We start from the raw sequence: 16,051 nt of genomic DNA, 5'->3' as shown, positions 1-16,051 counted from the left end.
TATGACAAATCGTTGTCGATTATCGTAACGATATGTCATACATACGGTTCGATTTATCTGCACAGTTTTATCGCAACGATTTATCGTTACGTATGTAGCCGGGGTTAGATAGATTTGAAAGGGACGACACTACAGTATTGCCACTTTTTAAATTCTACACTTTTTAATTTCTGCGCTTATAATAAATTTGATATACTGGGTCAAGCAAATCTTGTCAGTAGCAAACGGCGGCAAATTTGAAAAATCGCGGGTTAGCAACACTGTGTTCGAATAATTCGAAAATCGCGTGTCATATGTGCTTTATCTGTGGAATGTGGATCGTGAATGACAGCCATCATCTTGTTTGTTTACAAATGGTTTACAATGTTTTCATTCTGAATCTATTCTATTTCAAGAGATATTTCTGCTGTGTCACCATTAAATACCAATATATTAAACAAGACTGTGCTTAATTAAAGCTAAGGTGCCTACAATGCTTACAGTGCCAACTGAGAAATCTAATAAAATATGAAAATCCAGTATGACATCTACCTGCTGAAGCAATGATTTTATTCATACATTCTTGTTTAACGGCATAGTCCACTTACAATTTTATTTTGAGATCTTCAAATTAGTTAATCATTTTTATCAACATCACACACCGCTTTTAAATTGTCCGTCTATACGTATTAATAACAATTTCAAACATTTTCAATAGAGAATCCGCGAGTGACAATTTGAATTGACGTACGTGACAAGGCGCGCTCAGCGGAAAAAAAAGTTTTGGTTCGATGTACATTATACATTGCTGCTTTTCTTAGCGCAATACTACTCTTTGAGTGTTGCCCTACTTTAGTTTGCTTTACATTGCTACTGACAAGATTTGCTTGACGCACTATATAACATAATTTTGTATTGAAATGTAGTTTTATTTCTACAATTACAACTTAAATTTATCATAAAGAATTATTATTTGTGGACGTGTTTTAAGTAATTGAAAGTTTGACACTAATAATTAATATAATTACGTAGCAACACATCGATTTTCAGTCATTGAAGTCATTCAGGCCGAAATGGGGGTGCTGTCAATTCGATTAAAACCCAATTTTTTGGGTTTATTGCGATCTTTGAACAGTATAAACTGGTTTATTGTGTTTTTTAGCCTAATTAACCTATCGGAATGTATTTACGAGGATCAAATCGGCAAATTCGACTGGTAACTATAGCTTTTAGGTTATGATATTTGTATGTCATCCTGCTCAAGTTAGTGAATTTATTATTTAAATCGTTTTCAGGCGTCAAACCTATGTCGGGAGGATTAAGTTTTCGCAATTCGACACAGTTTCAACTGCGAAGAAAATAATTGTCGCTACGGAAGAGAATGTACTGGCGGCTTTGAATTTGAAGACTGGTTCGTTGTTTACTAATCTATTTTATTGACCGCTTCCGATCATGGTACTTTAAATAAACAATTCCCTCCTGAATTCAATAAATGATAGCTTCCGTGTGAAGTTCTGCAACTACAGTGTTATTAAATGTACCTAGAACAAAAATATTGTTTATTTAGTAACTAGTTAACTCAACGAAGCCGCCGTCTTCGTGGGTATGGCCACGTTAAACGACGGAAAAATGATCACTTAGTACAAGTAGCCCTCAATCTACCAGAGGCCGCAAGAGGCCACGGTCACCCGCCATATACCTGGTGGGCAAGTATAGAAAGTGACCCAATATCGTAGGACTTGGCGCAGGACAGTAAAGAGACCCAACCCGAAATAATGGGACCAGGAGAGGAAGAAGAAGAAGACTAGCTAACTTTATGCAAGATATTCATAAAGGAAAACATTATAACACACTAATAATACTGCAGAATTGATACCTCTTAAGAACCTTATAAGGAAAAATATTTGTGAAGTTATTTGTTGGCAGGTCAAGTGGTATGGCGCCATGTATTCGAGTCTGCATCTGCGGGAAATATCCAGTTACTACATGTCAGCGAGAAAGTGGTGACGGTGACAGGAGCCAACCCATACCTTGTGCGGGGATGGGATTCTAATACTGGTAACACTAACCTTTTGTTTATCAAGTGTCATATGTCTTACAAGCCATTTGACCATGAAACTTCAACTTTATGATAGCTATTTCAAGTTTTGTTGCTACGGTATTCTAACAATTTTATAAGTAACCAGTTGAAGTTGTACTTGAACTAGTATCTATCCCATTCATGAAACTGATCTTTATAGATGGATATATTTATTTATTGCATAATAAAGATTACATTATAAATTGCAGGCCAGGCAACCTACAAGAACTCATATTATGATGGTCAAAACAAGGATGTTACAAGAATATAATTAATAAAATATCAAATAAAATAAAAATAAGAGATATAAGATTCTATGGTCCAATGTGCATTACATTCTACACTTTGTTTCAATCTTGTTAAAACTTCATAAACCAAATCATCAGGGGAAAACCAAAACTAACTAATTACTAAAAAGTGATTAAACAAAATTCAACCTTACCTAGATGAAAAAACATTAAAAACACATTAAAAACTTACCTAGTAAAAAAAGCGTACTATACATTAAATGATTTTTTTAACGAAAATATGGATGAATAACCGAGAAGATATAAGTTTGGAAAAAAGGTTACAAGAGAGACCATTGTAAATCATACATTAGCCCTTAGGAATTGGCCTATGATGCATGTTATCTCATAAGTTAGTGTTAAGTATATTGCTATACCCTTACAGGGTTCATGTGGAACTGTACTAGTAGTTTTTAAGAACTGTATACTAATATGAGTGCAATAAACAATTCTGATTCTGATTCTGATTCTGATGTTAATATGGTCCACTATAGCTATCAACTTGTGGTAGTAATAACTGAGTTTTGGTTGTCACCTGACAAAATAAAGTAGCATTTCTACTGATTCATTGCTTTGAACAAACAAAATTCATCCAAATCCGAATGTACAGTACAATAGTTTTAATTCTATACTAAATTACACCAACTTCTAGGTATACTGCTCTGGGAATGGTCCCTCACACTCCAGAATGATGACCAGGCCGTGTTCTCCGAATGGTGGGTGCAGAACAACATGCTGGTGCACATGTTGCCGGTGTTCGGCTCACAGATTGAGGTCACCATGTACAACTTGATGACAGGACAGAATAGAGGGTCCACTTCCAAGTTACCAGCGCTCTGGACTAATGATGGGTCAGTTTAGTACAATTTAGTACAATAGGCGGAGTTGCATCTGCAAGGCCCTTTTCTTTGAAAATGAAAAATGATTTATTGAAAAAGAATTCTTTCAATGTGTATTCCCAAGATAATAAAAAGGCTTGGCTTCTGCAAGGCCCCCTTATGTGTGAGGCAGCGGGCGAGTGCCTACTTCGCCCACACCTAGCTACTTCACTGGTTACAGTTTTATCACAAAATACATGCCAGAATGGCTCATAGTGCCAGTATAGGTTATCTATCTAATTCTGATTGCCAGGATAAATTGATGCTGGGTTTTACTATTGTGCCTAAATTGTTTAGGATCTTTTCTTGTAAAAAAAAAAAGATTTACAATGAAATAAATACTTAGTATAACTTGCCATTTCTTTAAGAATCTTATGAAAATGTTTGAATTGAGTTTTTTTAATCAGATAACTGTTGTTCTTCTACAGCTGCCTCCTGGCTGCGCCGCATTATGTCTGTGCTTCCGGAAAAATGGGCAGCAATCTCCTCATCTCCCTCGACGTCACCTCCCAAGCCGTCCAGATCATCAGCAAGCCAGTCTCCAATTACATTGACATTGAAAAGTACACCGGCAACATCCGACCATTGGACGGGAACAGTGTGCTGCCCGGCTTTATACTTGAAGATTCCAAGATAGTCCTGATCAGAGACCATGAGTTTGAGGTGCTCAATGTGCCGCTGGCTCATCCACTGGCGAGTGTGGCGATTGTTGATGGACCTAGTGGATCAATAGTCCTGCAAGTTTGGGATGATAGTGTTAAGGTAAAGGTAGATTTTTGATACTTTGATTTACATTCGGCAAAAAGGAAAGACCTAACATAAGAATAAAATGATCATGTGTCAAGTTTTAAAAGAGTGAAACTTTGTTGGATAAAAGAGTTCTTGATATGAGATTTTTACGTCACAACTTATAATATCCCTGATATGACACATTATTTTAATCAATTTTCTATTCATCATCTCAAATACTTTAATTTTTGAAGGTGAATTACATATTTATGAAATAATATTCCGCAACATGCAGAATCCTAATGTAAATGCTTATGCTACTTTCTACAACTTACTGCCTACACAGTCTTCTGCTTTCCTTATTAAAGTCTGGGTGTCCGTACGACGGGCAAACCTAATGTACAACATCACATAGTGTGGAATAAGAAATTTTTTCTCGTACATAACAACCCAGACCAAGTCGTTATTTACGTACAGGGTCTGTCGATGTGTGCACACTCGTTGTCCGGCGCGGAGGTGGCGGGCGTGCGCGCGGAGCCGGGCGCGGCGCTGCCGGAGCCGACGCTCGCCGGCGCGCTGTGTGCGCGCGGCGCCCGCGAGCAGCTCGCCTGCCGCCTGCTGCTCGTGGCCGAGGACGACGCGGCGCTGCTGGTGCAGCAAGGAGGTGCTTACTTATAAATAAATAAATATTATAGGACATTTTTTACACAAATTGACTAAGCCCCACGGTAAGCTCAAGAAAGCTCGTGTTGTGGGTACTCAGACAACGATATATATAATGTATATAAATATTTAAATACATAGAAAACAACCATGACTCAGGAACAAATATCTGTATCATCATACAAATAAATGCCCTTACCAGGATTCGAACCCGGGACCATCGGCTTCATAGGCATCACTACCCACTAGGGCAGACCGGTCGTTTTTTTTTTTTATTATTATGAATGGGCTTACTCATGGCCACAGACTAGCCGAGGCGTAGACGTGGCCTACGATGGAGCGAGCTCGCCCAGAAGGTGCCTGTTCACTCTTGATTTGAAGGTTGCCGGGTTATAAGAACACGGAAATATAGACGCCGGCAAGGAATTCCATTCCTTGGCAGTGCGCATAAGGAAAGTAGAAGCAAAGCGCTTCGTGCGAATTGGTGGAATATCTACCAAGTAAGGATGGAAACCGGCCGTGCGTCTAAAAGTCCGATGGTAGAATGGGGACGGTGGAATGAGCTCGTGTAGCTCTTGGGCACACTCCCCGAAGTGCAACCTGTAGAATACCGACAGGCTGGCGACTTTCCGCCGATGGGCCAAAGACTGAAGCTTAGCCGTTAGCTTCTTGTCGCTAATCATCCTCCTGGCTCTGCGCTCCACTGAGTCCAAAGCGGCGAGTTGGTATTTAGCTGAGCCATCCCACAGGTGGCTGCAATACTCCATACACGACCGGACTTGAGCTTTGTAAAGTGTTAGAAGCTGTCCAGGTGTGAAGTATCGCTTCACCTTATTTAGGACGCCCAGCTTTCTGGCCGCAATTTGTGCTTTAGACTCAATGAAACTGGCGAAGCTGAGGACTGAACTCAGCTCCATGCCGAGGAGTTCCAGGCTGTCGGTAATAGGTACAGATGCACCCCGGAAAGAAGAAGTCAGGTCGAATGGACTCCGTTTTGCGGAAAATAGACACGCCTGCGTTTTGGAGGCATTGAACGTGACCAGATTGTCATCACCCCACTGGGAAACGAGACTAAGGGTCAAGCTCATTCGCTCAACCATGGCCTCTCTCTGTGAACGTATATCCTCCCTGCTGTCCCTTGCACTAGCCAAATATCTCTCAACAACCGTACTGTCATCTGCATAACCTACAATGCTGGGTTGCAGCATGTCGTTAATGTTCGTCAAGTTATACTTAACCTTTTGAACGCCACAGACGGAGACATGCTATACCATCTAGCAAACAGCCCATAATATACTCTGTACTCGATATTATGGGCACTATTAAGCCTTTATAAGGCAGAGGGAATTCCCACCTGATTTTGAACTTTATTTCAAAGTGATAGAGTTCAATTTTGCATAATTCCTGACACCCTTATGCCTTATAAAGGGTTAACAAATAACAAGAGAAGATAGAAAACCGAAAATTAACTCAGACTATAAAAGTAGAAATTCGTAATAGCGCCTACTTTTAAAATATTGATTTGTTTCTAAAAACGATTTTTAAAATCTCTTCAATTTTAAATTCAAATTGAAAAACTACCCACTACTACCGAATCTACCTGGTATTGTACTAAAATTTATTGTTGGACTCGATATTCATCATCATCATCATCTCAGCCATAAGACGTCCACTGCTGAACATAGGCCTCCCCCTTGGACTCGACATTATGGTTAGTAAATAATACAATCGAACTGAAATGTTAGTATCTGTATACTGTTAACTTTTCTTATATTTACATATGTATATCTAAAAAGTTTGATCTATAATATTTATTTATTTTGTCGTCTAATATGTGACAGGTCGCGTGCTATGGACGCGCGAGGAGGCGCTGGCAAACGTGGTGGCGGCGCAGTTTGTGGACCTGCCGGTGTCGGACCTCGACGCCGCCATCGAGGCCGAGTTCGACCACAAGGAAGGTACGTTCAGATAACAACTTATATACTATAGTCCTGTCACTGTCTGTCTGTCACCAGGCTGTATCTCATGAACCGTGATATATAACAACAAATACTATAAAGTACGGAACCCTCCGGTGGGCGAGTCCGACTCGCACTTGTCCTGTTTTTCGTTTCTTCTGCTACGGTCCCTTACAATAAACACCTACCGTGATGAAGTCAGTTCAAGCTTTTACTTTATAGTATTTTACAAATATTTTATTTTTAATACAATTATTACCGATTGACTGACTGAGGTTATTTGTGTTTATAGCTGCCAAGATGTATGGTAAGTATGGTAGTTGTGCTTTATGATGTGTTATTAGTGGTACCCGAGTATTGGACAAGACACTCCCAATTGTTATAGTGCTAACACTAAATGTGTATTTGTGGCCTTCAATATTGAATACTAATTATTTCTGTTTACCTAAACTTAACATGTTTATACTGAGACAGTTAGGTACTCGTAAATGTGAAAGAGAAACATTCTGTACAACCCATTGTCTGCTCCATGATTGTAGCTTGACCAGCAAACCATGGCAGAAAGTAGCTGTGAATGTACTAACACCAATATTCTTAGGGCCACTTGCACCATCCCAATAACCCGAGGTTAATCGGTTAAACCGTTAACTCAGTATCTAATTGTACTGGTAACCATGGTAACTCCAGGTTTTACCGGTTAACTCCGGGTTAGTGGAATGGTGCAAGTAGTGCTTATCAGAGCATCAGTAAACCTTGTCTTTACAATAAGCTACGAATTCACAGTCTACGATTAACTTTTCGCTTTAGTCGCGTAAGAACGCTTAGCGAACATGGTGCATAATAATTTGGGTGGTAGGTTCGGTGTGGGGAGCGTTCACTCGACGCCTCCGCACGCAGTACCAGCAGCTGCAGACGCTACTGCGCGGGCTGAGCGGCGAGCGCGCCGCCAGCGAGCCCTCGCCGCTAGTGCGCGACTACTTCAACCTGCACAAGATCATCGTGCTGGTCACCAGAGCGGGCAAGGTAACCTCACATTTAATTTAGGGGTTTGTCTTCGGGTGGAGTCGTTACTACTGAATGTTGCTGTGTAACATCGTGATATTTGTATTGACTAGTGAAAGAGCCATTGAAGCCTACTTAATTTAAGGTAATCTTACACTTTTATAGTCCTTTGTGTTAGGGCTCATTTAGACGGTGCGAGAACTCGCATGCTAGTTCATTACATTGCGGCATTTGATCGGTCGGCTGAAATGGATGTCACCTCAATAGTCCGAAATGTAACTAAAATAGCATACGAGATCGCGCGCCGTCTAAATGAGCCCTTAGGGTGGAGGTGGTACTAATGTTGTTGTGTATTTTTCATGTCACTATATGGTGACACTAACACATCGTGAAATGTGTATTGACTTGTATAAGAGCCATTGAGGCCTTGAGAGTAAATTTTAGGAGTTTGAATTCTGATGGCGTGTAAAACTTAGTCGCATCGTCGATGACTGTGGTGGCCTCTTGCTGCAACTAGATTTTCGCCAGCCGTATCTTTAATAGTTCTATCTTCTGGAAATCAAACAGTCATAAGATCTTCTGGAAATCAAACTTATGATTATTTAAGAAGACCCTAATACTTACCTTACTAGCTGGAAGTATCATAGTTCACGTTGGATTGTATCCGCAGATATTTGGCATGGACAACTTGTCGGGCGCGATCCTGTGGCAGCGCTACGAGCCGCGGCTGGACGCGGAGGGCGCGCGCATGTTCGTGCGCCGCGCCGCGCGCCACCCGCCGCACGACGCCTGCCTCACTATCGTCGGCAAGCAGGTCATAGAGAAAAAAATACATAGAGTGCTCACTCCATACCTACATCAGATTCAGTACCAAAACGACTATTATTTTCGTAGTCGACATCTACTATCGAGTAGCGGAATTATCAATACTGCTACTTGACAATAGATGTTCCGTCGACCGGAAAGTCTAATGCTCAACAATTTTCAGGTAATATTATAACCGGATTAACCGGAACTCTATTTTAAACTCCTTCTGCTTTTAATATTAGTTGTAAATTGTTGTTCAATGCCTACAATTTTCGCGAGTCGCGACAATAGAGAATTCTAGTATCAAGTAGCGGTACTGATAATTCCGCTTCTCGATGCTTGATGTCGACTGCGAAAATAATACCCTTGCAAATCGTATCATACCAAATCTATTATTTTCAATCGAATGATACAAGTTGTGTGGTTATTTCGAAAGAAATTGTTAGGTACATTGCATTTTAAAATTTGTCCCTAATCACCCCAGCTATTCCTATAGACCCCGGTTGACGGTATATGTTGTGCAGGATAACGGCAACGGGCTGGTGATCAACTTGAACCCCATTCGCGGCACGCCGACGGGCGAGGGCACGGTGCCGCTGGACGCGCGGCTGCTGCAGGCCGCCGTGCTGCCGCAGCCCGACCGCGACGGCCTGCACGCGCTGCTGCTGCTCGACGCCGACGAGACGGTGCAGGTAACTGTAATGCTGACAATTATATCAGATATAGGATCTGTACCCGACCCTTGACCCGGCTATGTCCTTAAACTACGTCCAAGACCACCGGTGGACGGGCAGCAGCGTCCCTCAAATTCGGTGTACTCGACTGCGATCGCCAACCCGCCTGCCAAGCGTGGCGATTATGGCATTCACCCCCCATCATGCAGATGGGGGAGGCCTATGTTCAGCAGTGGACGTCTTATGGCTTAGATGATGATGATGATGATAGGATCTGTATATCTTGTATTACGTTCAATTTATTTTTAATCGTATTTGTATAAGTATCAGAAGATCATCGCTGGAAGTCGCCAGCAACATACTCAGATGGGGCCATTTCACTGACACTTGACACTTTATTTTTCACTACGTTTTTTCTATGTTTGTCTATTGTCTGTGTGTTTACGAATAAAAACTATTCTATTCTACTTCCAGTTCCTAATGTAAATTTAATAATCTGCAGATTTTCCCGTTATCCGCGGCGCCGCTAGTCGAGAACATGTTTATCTACGTAGCGGATAGAAATACGGCCAAGGTTCAGGGCTACGCTCTTCGATACGACGGAAAGGTGAGCTTTACTTTAGAATTTTGTAAATGTCACTTACACTAATTAAGCCATAGAAGGTAGGATCGCATAGAAGTGGTATACGCGTGCCTCCGTGAGGGACAAAACATACGCAAATGCGACACTGTGATTGGTCGAATTCATTTGTTGCCCACCATTCTCCATACTAATAAAAAGGTGGGGAACAAACAAAAAGTGAGACTGTGACAAGGACAAGCAATAATACCGCTTTCTCTGCTACTCCTACTGAAAGATACATAAGACTATCTCGTTCTGTCAGTTGCCCACCACTCATGCCAGATCCAGGTATATCCTAGATTCATGAATTAAGCAGATATCTAAGTCAAAGACATCCCAGTAATTATAGAATTTCCAGATACTGGTGCATCAACTGCAACTTGTTGCTATACCGTTGTCATATCTATGTAACTTTGCAGAGTGTAGTAGCGGAGAAGACTTGGTCGCTGAACCTCGGCGGGAGTGAAGGGTCCGGGCACCGCATCGTGTCGGCGGTGGGCAAGCGGGCCGACGAGCGCGTGCACTCGCCCGGCCGCGTGCTGGGGGACCGCTCCGTGCTCTACAAGTACTCCAACCCCAACATAGTGCTGTTCGTCTCCGAGGGCCCGGACCCGCTGCACAAGGGTGAGGATATAGTCTGTGGAAAACTATGACACATATCTCATTTTTAGTAATATCTGCTATCTGCTATCAAATCTGATGCAGACTTTTCTTGGTCTGACTCTAACTGAGTAGTCCATCCAAACTGTACATCATCAAACAATCGTCAACCATGATGATGATGTCAATCATGTATTCGCTTTTTTTGCCTCGATTATTATAAATTATTGCTCCTGTGTTAGTGTCCGCATACTAAATTATATATAATTTCTAGACGTAGTGGTGGCGACGCTGGTGGACGGCGTGTCGGGCGCGGTGGTGGCGGCGCAGACGCAGCGGCGCGCGCGCGCCGAGCCGCTCGCCGTGCACTCGGACAACTTCGTCGCCTACGTCTACTACAGCGACCGCCAGCGACGCTACGAAGTCTGTGAGTCTCCCCCCTCCTCTAACCTGCACTTAGTGCACTTTGATAGTGTTATAACGTTTCGTAATCGATTTCCTTTTGCGGGCTGGAATTCCATAGATCTCCGATCAAATCCATTTCTGTTTTTCGATCTGAACCGGTGCTGCCTCGTCCTCCGATTTTTTAAAACAGAAAAATAATGGAATAATTAAATTACAGCGACCATGGAGCTGTACGAGGGCAAGCAGCGCTGGCTGCCGGCCGGCGCGGCGTTCAGCTCGCTGCGCTCGGAGCGCGCGCCGTCGGTGGAGCGGCAGGCCTACATCCTCACCGCCGCGCCCACCGCCGCCGCCACCACGCACACCGAGCGCTCGCTAACCGACAAGCACGTGCTGCGTGAGTACTACCTACCACCACTACTATACTCGACAACACCACACTTCTCCTTTAAACCGGGTCTGGCTGCCGCTAATGGACCGCGAGCCACGAACAGATTTCCATGACTCCAACTCGTATATCGGGTAACGGGTATGTATGATGATCGCTCATAGACGTCAGCTGGCGCTCCGTTAGTGGGTTGAGGAATGGCGGTCACCGAAACATGTAAAAAAATAAAATACATTTTGTCATCCCCTCCCGTTTGATACTTTGTCAGAAGATAGTTTAAGATGTTATAAATTAAAAAAGACATGTTCATGTGACCAACTGACGGTTTTTCCACCGCGATACAACCGGCTGACTATGTTTTTAATTCATGATAGCATCTAAACTATCATCTGACGAAGTATCAAGCGGGAGGCGATTACTGACAATATTTACTCCTGGCCCGCGGTCTATAATATAAATAAATAAATAGTTTCGTTTGAGTTTTGTCCGTAGAAATTTCGCCCGGACCTGAAGTGGGATTTGGAAGGCGCACGGCCCACGGCCCATAAACGAAAAAATTTAAATGGCAGCCGTACTTCTATTTCACGTATTTCTATTTAGAAACCTTCAAATGTCTTCGGCCCTGAGTCCTACGTTAAATATTATTATGTACTTCTAGATCCATTTATTTAGTTGCACCAACCACAATTAACAGGGTGATCAACGTCAAGCAGCAGAGAACTATGAAACTTTCCATACAATAAAATTTAGCGAACGTTAACACGGTTTGGTGCAACCAACTCTTAATTGTTTTATCTTTTCCCTAGTGGCATTATCGACGGGCGCGATAGTGGAGCTACCGTGGGCGTTCCTAGAACCTCGGCGGTCGGCCACGCTGAGCCCGGAGCAGCGCGAGGAGGGCCTCATCCCGTACGCGCCGGAGCTGCCGCTGCCGGCCGAGGCCGTCGTCAACTACAACCGCTCGCTGCACCGCGTCACGGCGCTATACACTGAGGCCGCCGGTCTCGAGAGCACCAGCTTAGTGCTCGCCACTGGACTAGGTGAGTCTTACACATTCAATTATAATACATTGTGCAACGTGGGGAATAAGTGGAATATATATTGTACGAGAGTCTATTATATTCACGACAACCGTAGCCTGAAGTGAATTCAAGACTCTAGTAACAAAATATTCTTACCCCCGGAATTACACACAATGTTTCTCATCACACTTGCGAAGAAAAAAAACTAAATTTTAATCGAAATCATTCCTAAATACGGTGACATTTCAAACATTCGTCCGCCATATTGAAATTTTTTGGACCCGGGTATGTCCTTATACTACGTCTAAAACCACCGGAGGACGGGCAGCAGCGTCCCTCAAATTCGGTGTACTCGACTGCGATCGCCAACCCGCCTGCCAAGCGTGGCGATTATGGCATTCACCCCCCATCCGGCACGTATGGAGGTCCAAGGGGGAGGCCTATGTTCAGCAGTGGACGTCTTATGGCTGAGATGATGATGATGATGATGTTTGAAATTTTTGGCAGTGTAGGCATCGAAAGCACAGACTCGTCGACATTCAACCACAATTGATAATTGTGTAAAAATATTTTAAACGGCTATTAAATTAATCAAATTAGCAAGTGTGATGAAAAGTCTTTGTTGCAGCCAACCCCGTTTGCCGTAAACTGTAATTTTCCTGCTTTTATGGTTGACGGCATTGGAGATATTATCATTACCATTATAAATATATTTTCAACGGACACGGATTTAACGAAACCAATATTCAAAATATACTAAAAGTTTCAATCATTGGTTACTGGTGTAGCACCCAGTTATACAGTGGTTTATAGTTATAACCATTGTTTTTATTCGTCAAACAGATCTCTTCTACACGCGAGTGGCGCCCTCTAAAACATTTGATCTCCTGAAAGACGACTTCGACTACTATCTGATCACGCTGGTGCTCGCCGGCCTCATCGTCGCCACCTACAGCTCCAAATACTTCGCCTCAAGGAAAACCTTAAAGAACGCGTGGAAGTGATGCGGTGTAAAGAAATTTTGACTGTATAGTTGGAGCGTTAAGGTTGAAATTTGAATGATATGGATTCATATTTTGAGCGTCCGTATTGAGTCTATTCATTATGACGCGCAAGTAATTGGACTGTATATGTGTAATCCCTCGGTTAGGGAAATATCAAATAGGGTCAGGTTAGTAGATGTTATCCTTGTGATACATCGACGGGTAGTTTGTAAGGTATAAACTACTCAATGTTTCTCCATTTTGTTACCCAGTAATAGTAAGTAAATTGACTTTGCACCAGCAAAGCCAAGCAGTTCGATAATGTGCAGTGTGCAATATTTATTATCAATATTAAATAAATTCTAAATATTCCTTATACTCAAATAACACTTTCATATACATTATCATTATCAATGAATAGTATTTATAGCATACATGGTCGACTATAGCATTACTGAGCACTGTTCAAAACACCAAATCACCTAGTCTAACAAAGCCATATACTTAACTTCATGTACAATAAGTACTTTAAACATAAATACATATGTTATAAAGTTTGTTGAAAATAAGCCTCATGACGGTGCATTTACTTTAAAATAACACTGCCATCTGTACAGTCCAGATTTCATTTTCAAAGCAAAGTAGAAGTTTAACCGCAAGTGTTCCACAAATTCAAGTTAAGAGTATATAATATATTTACTTGTTGTAGTACAGTCAGCCAAGAAAGTGGTCTAACACTTTTCGACTCTGTCAATCAGATAATAGAGTCGAAAAGTGGTAAACCACTTTCTTGGCTGACTGTACATATTTCATGGTCACAGTGGAAGCTATGGACTATTACGGGGCGAAGCGACATTGAAAAAGATGAGCGTTGTAAAATGGGGCACAATTCCACATTGTTTTCTGACAGAACGAATCGTTACTCTTGTTAATTATTTGTATATTAGTAGATTGGCCATATCATACGGCCAAGCCTTTTATTTTCTATGAATTCGAATTGTTTGTATCGTTGTTCTAATTTTCGTTAATGTTACGATTTTGTCGGTGACAAGTTGTTACAGTAGCTTGGATGCCAAAAGACGGCGTGTGCTAGTAACTGGTACAGTTGCAAACATTAGATGTATTTTACCATTGTATAAACGTAACTGCCTACAGTATCCTCCTACCGATGCACACGCTACTTTCAGTCTGCTGAATTTCCCAATGAGGCAGATATTAAATAATACACGTACTTAAGAGCGCTCTTACAAGAAAAGTCGAAATAATGCAAAATTGATGATACTAGTCGACGAAATTCAGGACTTTGTGCTCATTATTAGAAACAATGAGTACTTGTTCCAGTAAAAGCGTCTTCTTATCTTTTTAAATATCGTTGTAAATATTAGAAAAAGGACTTATTAAATTAGTAATGAATTTTTTTCTGATGGTCGTTTCCGAAAAACCGCGTGAAGCACTGAACGGCAAGCTCTTATTTGGAAATGTTGAGAAGTTTACTCTGCTAAACCTGGCTATTTTGTATTACTAATACCCTGTACTTTAGGCATATCAAACGATATTTTTCCTACATACCTTTGAGAAAGAGAAAATCAAAGTAAAACGAACTCAATTTTCTCTCCGAAACAAGTGTCAATTTCTACGAAAATCTACTTAATATCGAAGTCATTTTCATACTCAAGCAATCTGCAACGTTTGCTTATACTGTTGGTATACATTAGTGTTTATGAAATTTTACTATAATTTTTTGGCAATTTTTTGAAAACTACTCTATATTACCGATGACGCGCGCTCGCCAGCTCAGTGCCGCGGCAGAGCTTGTACAGGCAGGACGTGTGTCGGTCGGCTCCGCACATTTTCAACGGCGACGACGAGGTTTTTTATCATTGTGTGCGGCGGGCGCCGTGTAAAACGCTATACTGTGTGCGTGTAAACCGCAACGAGAGACTTTGATCCTAGCACTGTTTTTATAGTATTATAATTTATAATGGTACAGTTTAATAAACTACCGGACAGGATTAAAAATATTTGAAACGACCTGACATTCTATACGAGTATGTATTTATTTGACTCAAGATAGTACTCAGGGTCTGATGATGGAGCCGGAAGGTGGTCACCGGTACCAATCAACCATGCAACTAAACCACTTCGTGTTTAGGCTCGTTTTATTCGTCTTAACAAGATCTTTGACACAAAATAGTACTCAGGGTCTGATGATGGAGCCGGAAGGTGGTCACCGGTACTAATCAACCATGCACCTAAACCATTTCGTGTTTGGGCTCGTTTGATTCGTCTCAACAAGATCTTTGACACAAGATAGTACACAGGGTCTGATGATGGAGCTGGAAGGTGGTCACGGGTACCAGTCTACCATGTAACTGAACCACTTCGTGTTTGGGCTCGTTTGATTCGTCGCAACAAGATCTTTGACACAAGATACTACTCAGGGTCTGATGATGGAGCTCGAAGGTGGCGACGGGTACAGTCTATCACATAACTGAACCACTTCGTGTTTGGGCTTCGTGTTTGGTTTATCACCTAGTGTCAAAGATCTTGTTGAGACGAATCAAACGAGCCTAAACACGAAGTGGTTTAGTTGCATGGTTGATTGGTACCGGTGACCACCTTCCAGCTCCATCATCAGACTCTGAGTATCACCTAGTGTCAAAGATCTTGTTGAGACTAATCAAACGAGCCTAAACATGAAGTGGTTTAGTTGCATGGTTGATTGGTACCGGTGACCACCTTCCGGCTCCATCATCAGACTCTGAGTATCACCTAGTGTCAAAGATCTTGTTGAGACTAGTCAAACGAGCCTAAACATGAAGTGGTTTAGTTGCATGGTTGATTGGTACCGGTAACCAACTTCCAGCTCCATCATCAGACTCTGAGTATCACCTATATAGTGTCAAAGATCTTGTTGAGATGAATAAAACGAGCCTAAACACGATGTGGTTTAGTTGTATGGTTGATTGGTAATGGT

At 41.9% G+C, this 16,051-nt stretch overlaps 1 protein-coding gene across 2 annotated transcripts; it reads left to right on the top strand.

Moving 5' to 3' along the window:
- The first annotated feature begins 1,011 nt into the window (after positions 1-1,011).
- Positions 1,012-13,821, top strand: LOC134677611 (ER membrane protein complex subunit 1). 2 transcript variants are annotated; one of them, XM_063536080.1, is made up of 17 exons: positions 1,012-1,195; positions 1,275-1,390; positions 1,906-2,037; positions 2,999-3,197; positions 3,653-3,986; positions 4,431-4,617; positions 6,458-6,574; positions 6,867-6,881; positions 7,431-7,597; positions 8,247-8,390; positions 8,908-9,075; positions 9,560-9,664; positions 10,099-10,303; positions 10,554-10,706; positions 10,902-11,078; positions 11,876-12,109; positions 12,935-13,821. In XM_063536080.1, the coding sequence occupies exons 1-17, from the start codon at positions 1,053-1,055 to the stop codon at positions 13,093-13,095; spliced, it is 2,757 nt and encodes a 918-aa protein (XP_063392150.1). In that variant the 5' UTR covers positions 1,012-1,052; the 3' UTR covers positions 13,096-13,821. The 2 variants fall into 2 exon arrangements, with proteins under 2 accessions (XP_063392150.1, XP_063392155.1); XM_063536085.1 differs by lacking the exon at positions 6,867-6,881.
- The last annotated feature ends 2,230 nt before the right edge of the window (positions 13,822-16,051 follow it).

This window comes from Cydia fagiglandana, chromosome 2 (assembly GCF_963556715.1).
Source record: "Cydia fagiglandana chromosome 2, ilCydFagi1.1, whole genome shotgun sequence".
Lineage (NCBI taxonomy): Eukaryota > Metazoa > Arthropoda > Insecta > Lepidoptera > Tortricidae > Cydia > Cydia fagiglandana.
Note: the sequence above shows the minus strand (reverse complement) of the source record. Positions and strands in the feature narration are given on the sequence as shown.

Bases quoted from the DNA above. Each gene is read 5' to 3' on its own strand.
- LOC134677611 (XM_063536080.1), top strand. From the start codon at position 1,053: ATGGGGGTGCTGTCAATTCGATTAAAACCCAATTTTTTGGGTTTATTG. The intron at 1,391-1,905 runs GTTCGTTGTTTA...ATTTGTTGGCAG, and splicing joins GGCTTTGAATTTGAAGACTG to GTCAAGTGGTATGGCGCCAT. The intron at 3,987-4,430 runs GTAAAGGTAGAT...ATTTACGTACAG, and splicing joins TTTGGGATGATAGTGTTAAG to GGTCTGTCGATGTGTGCACA.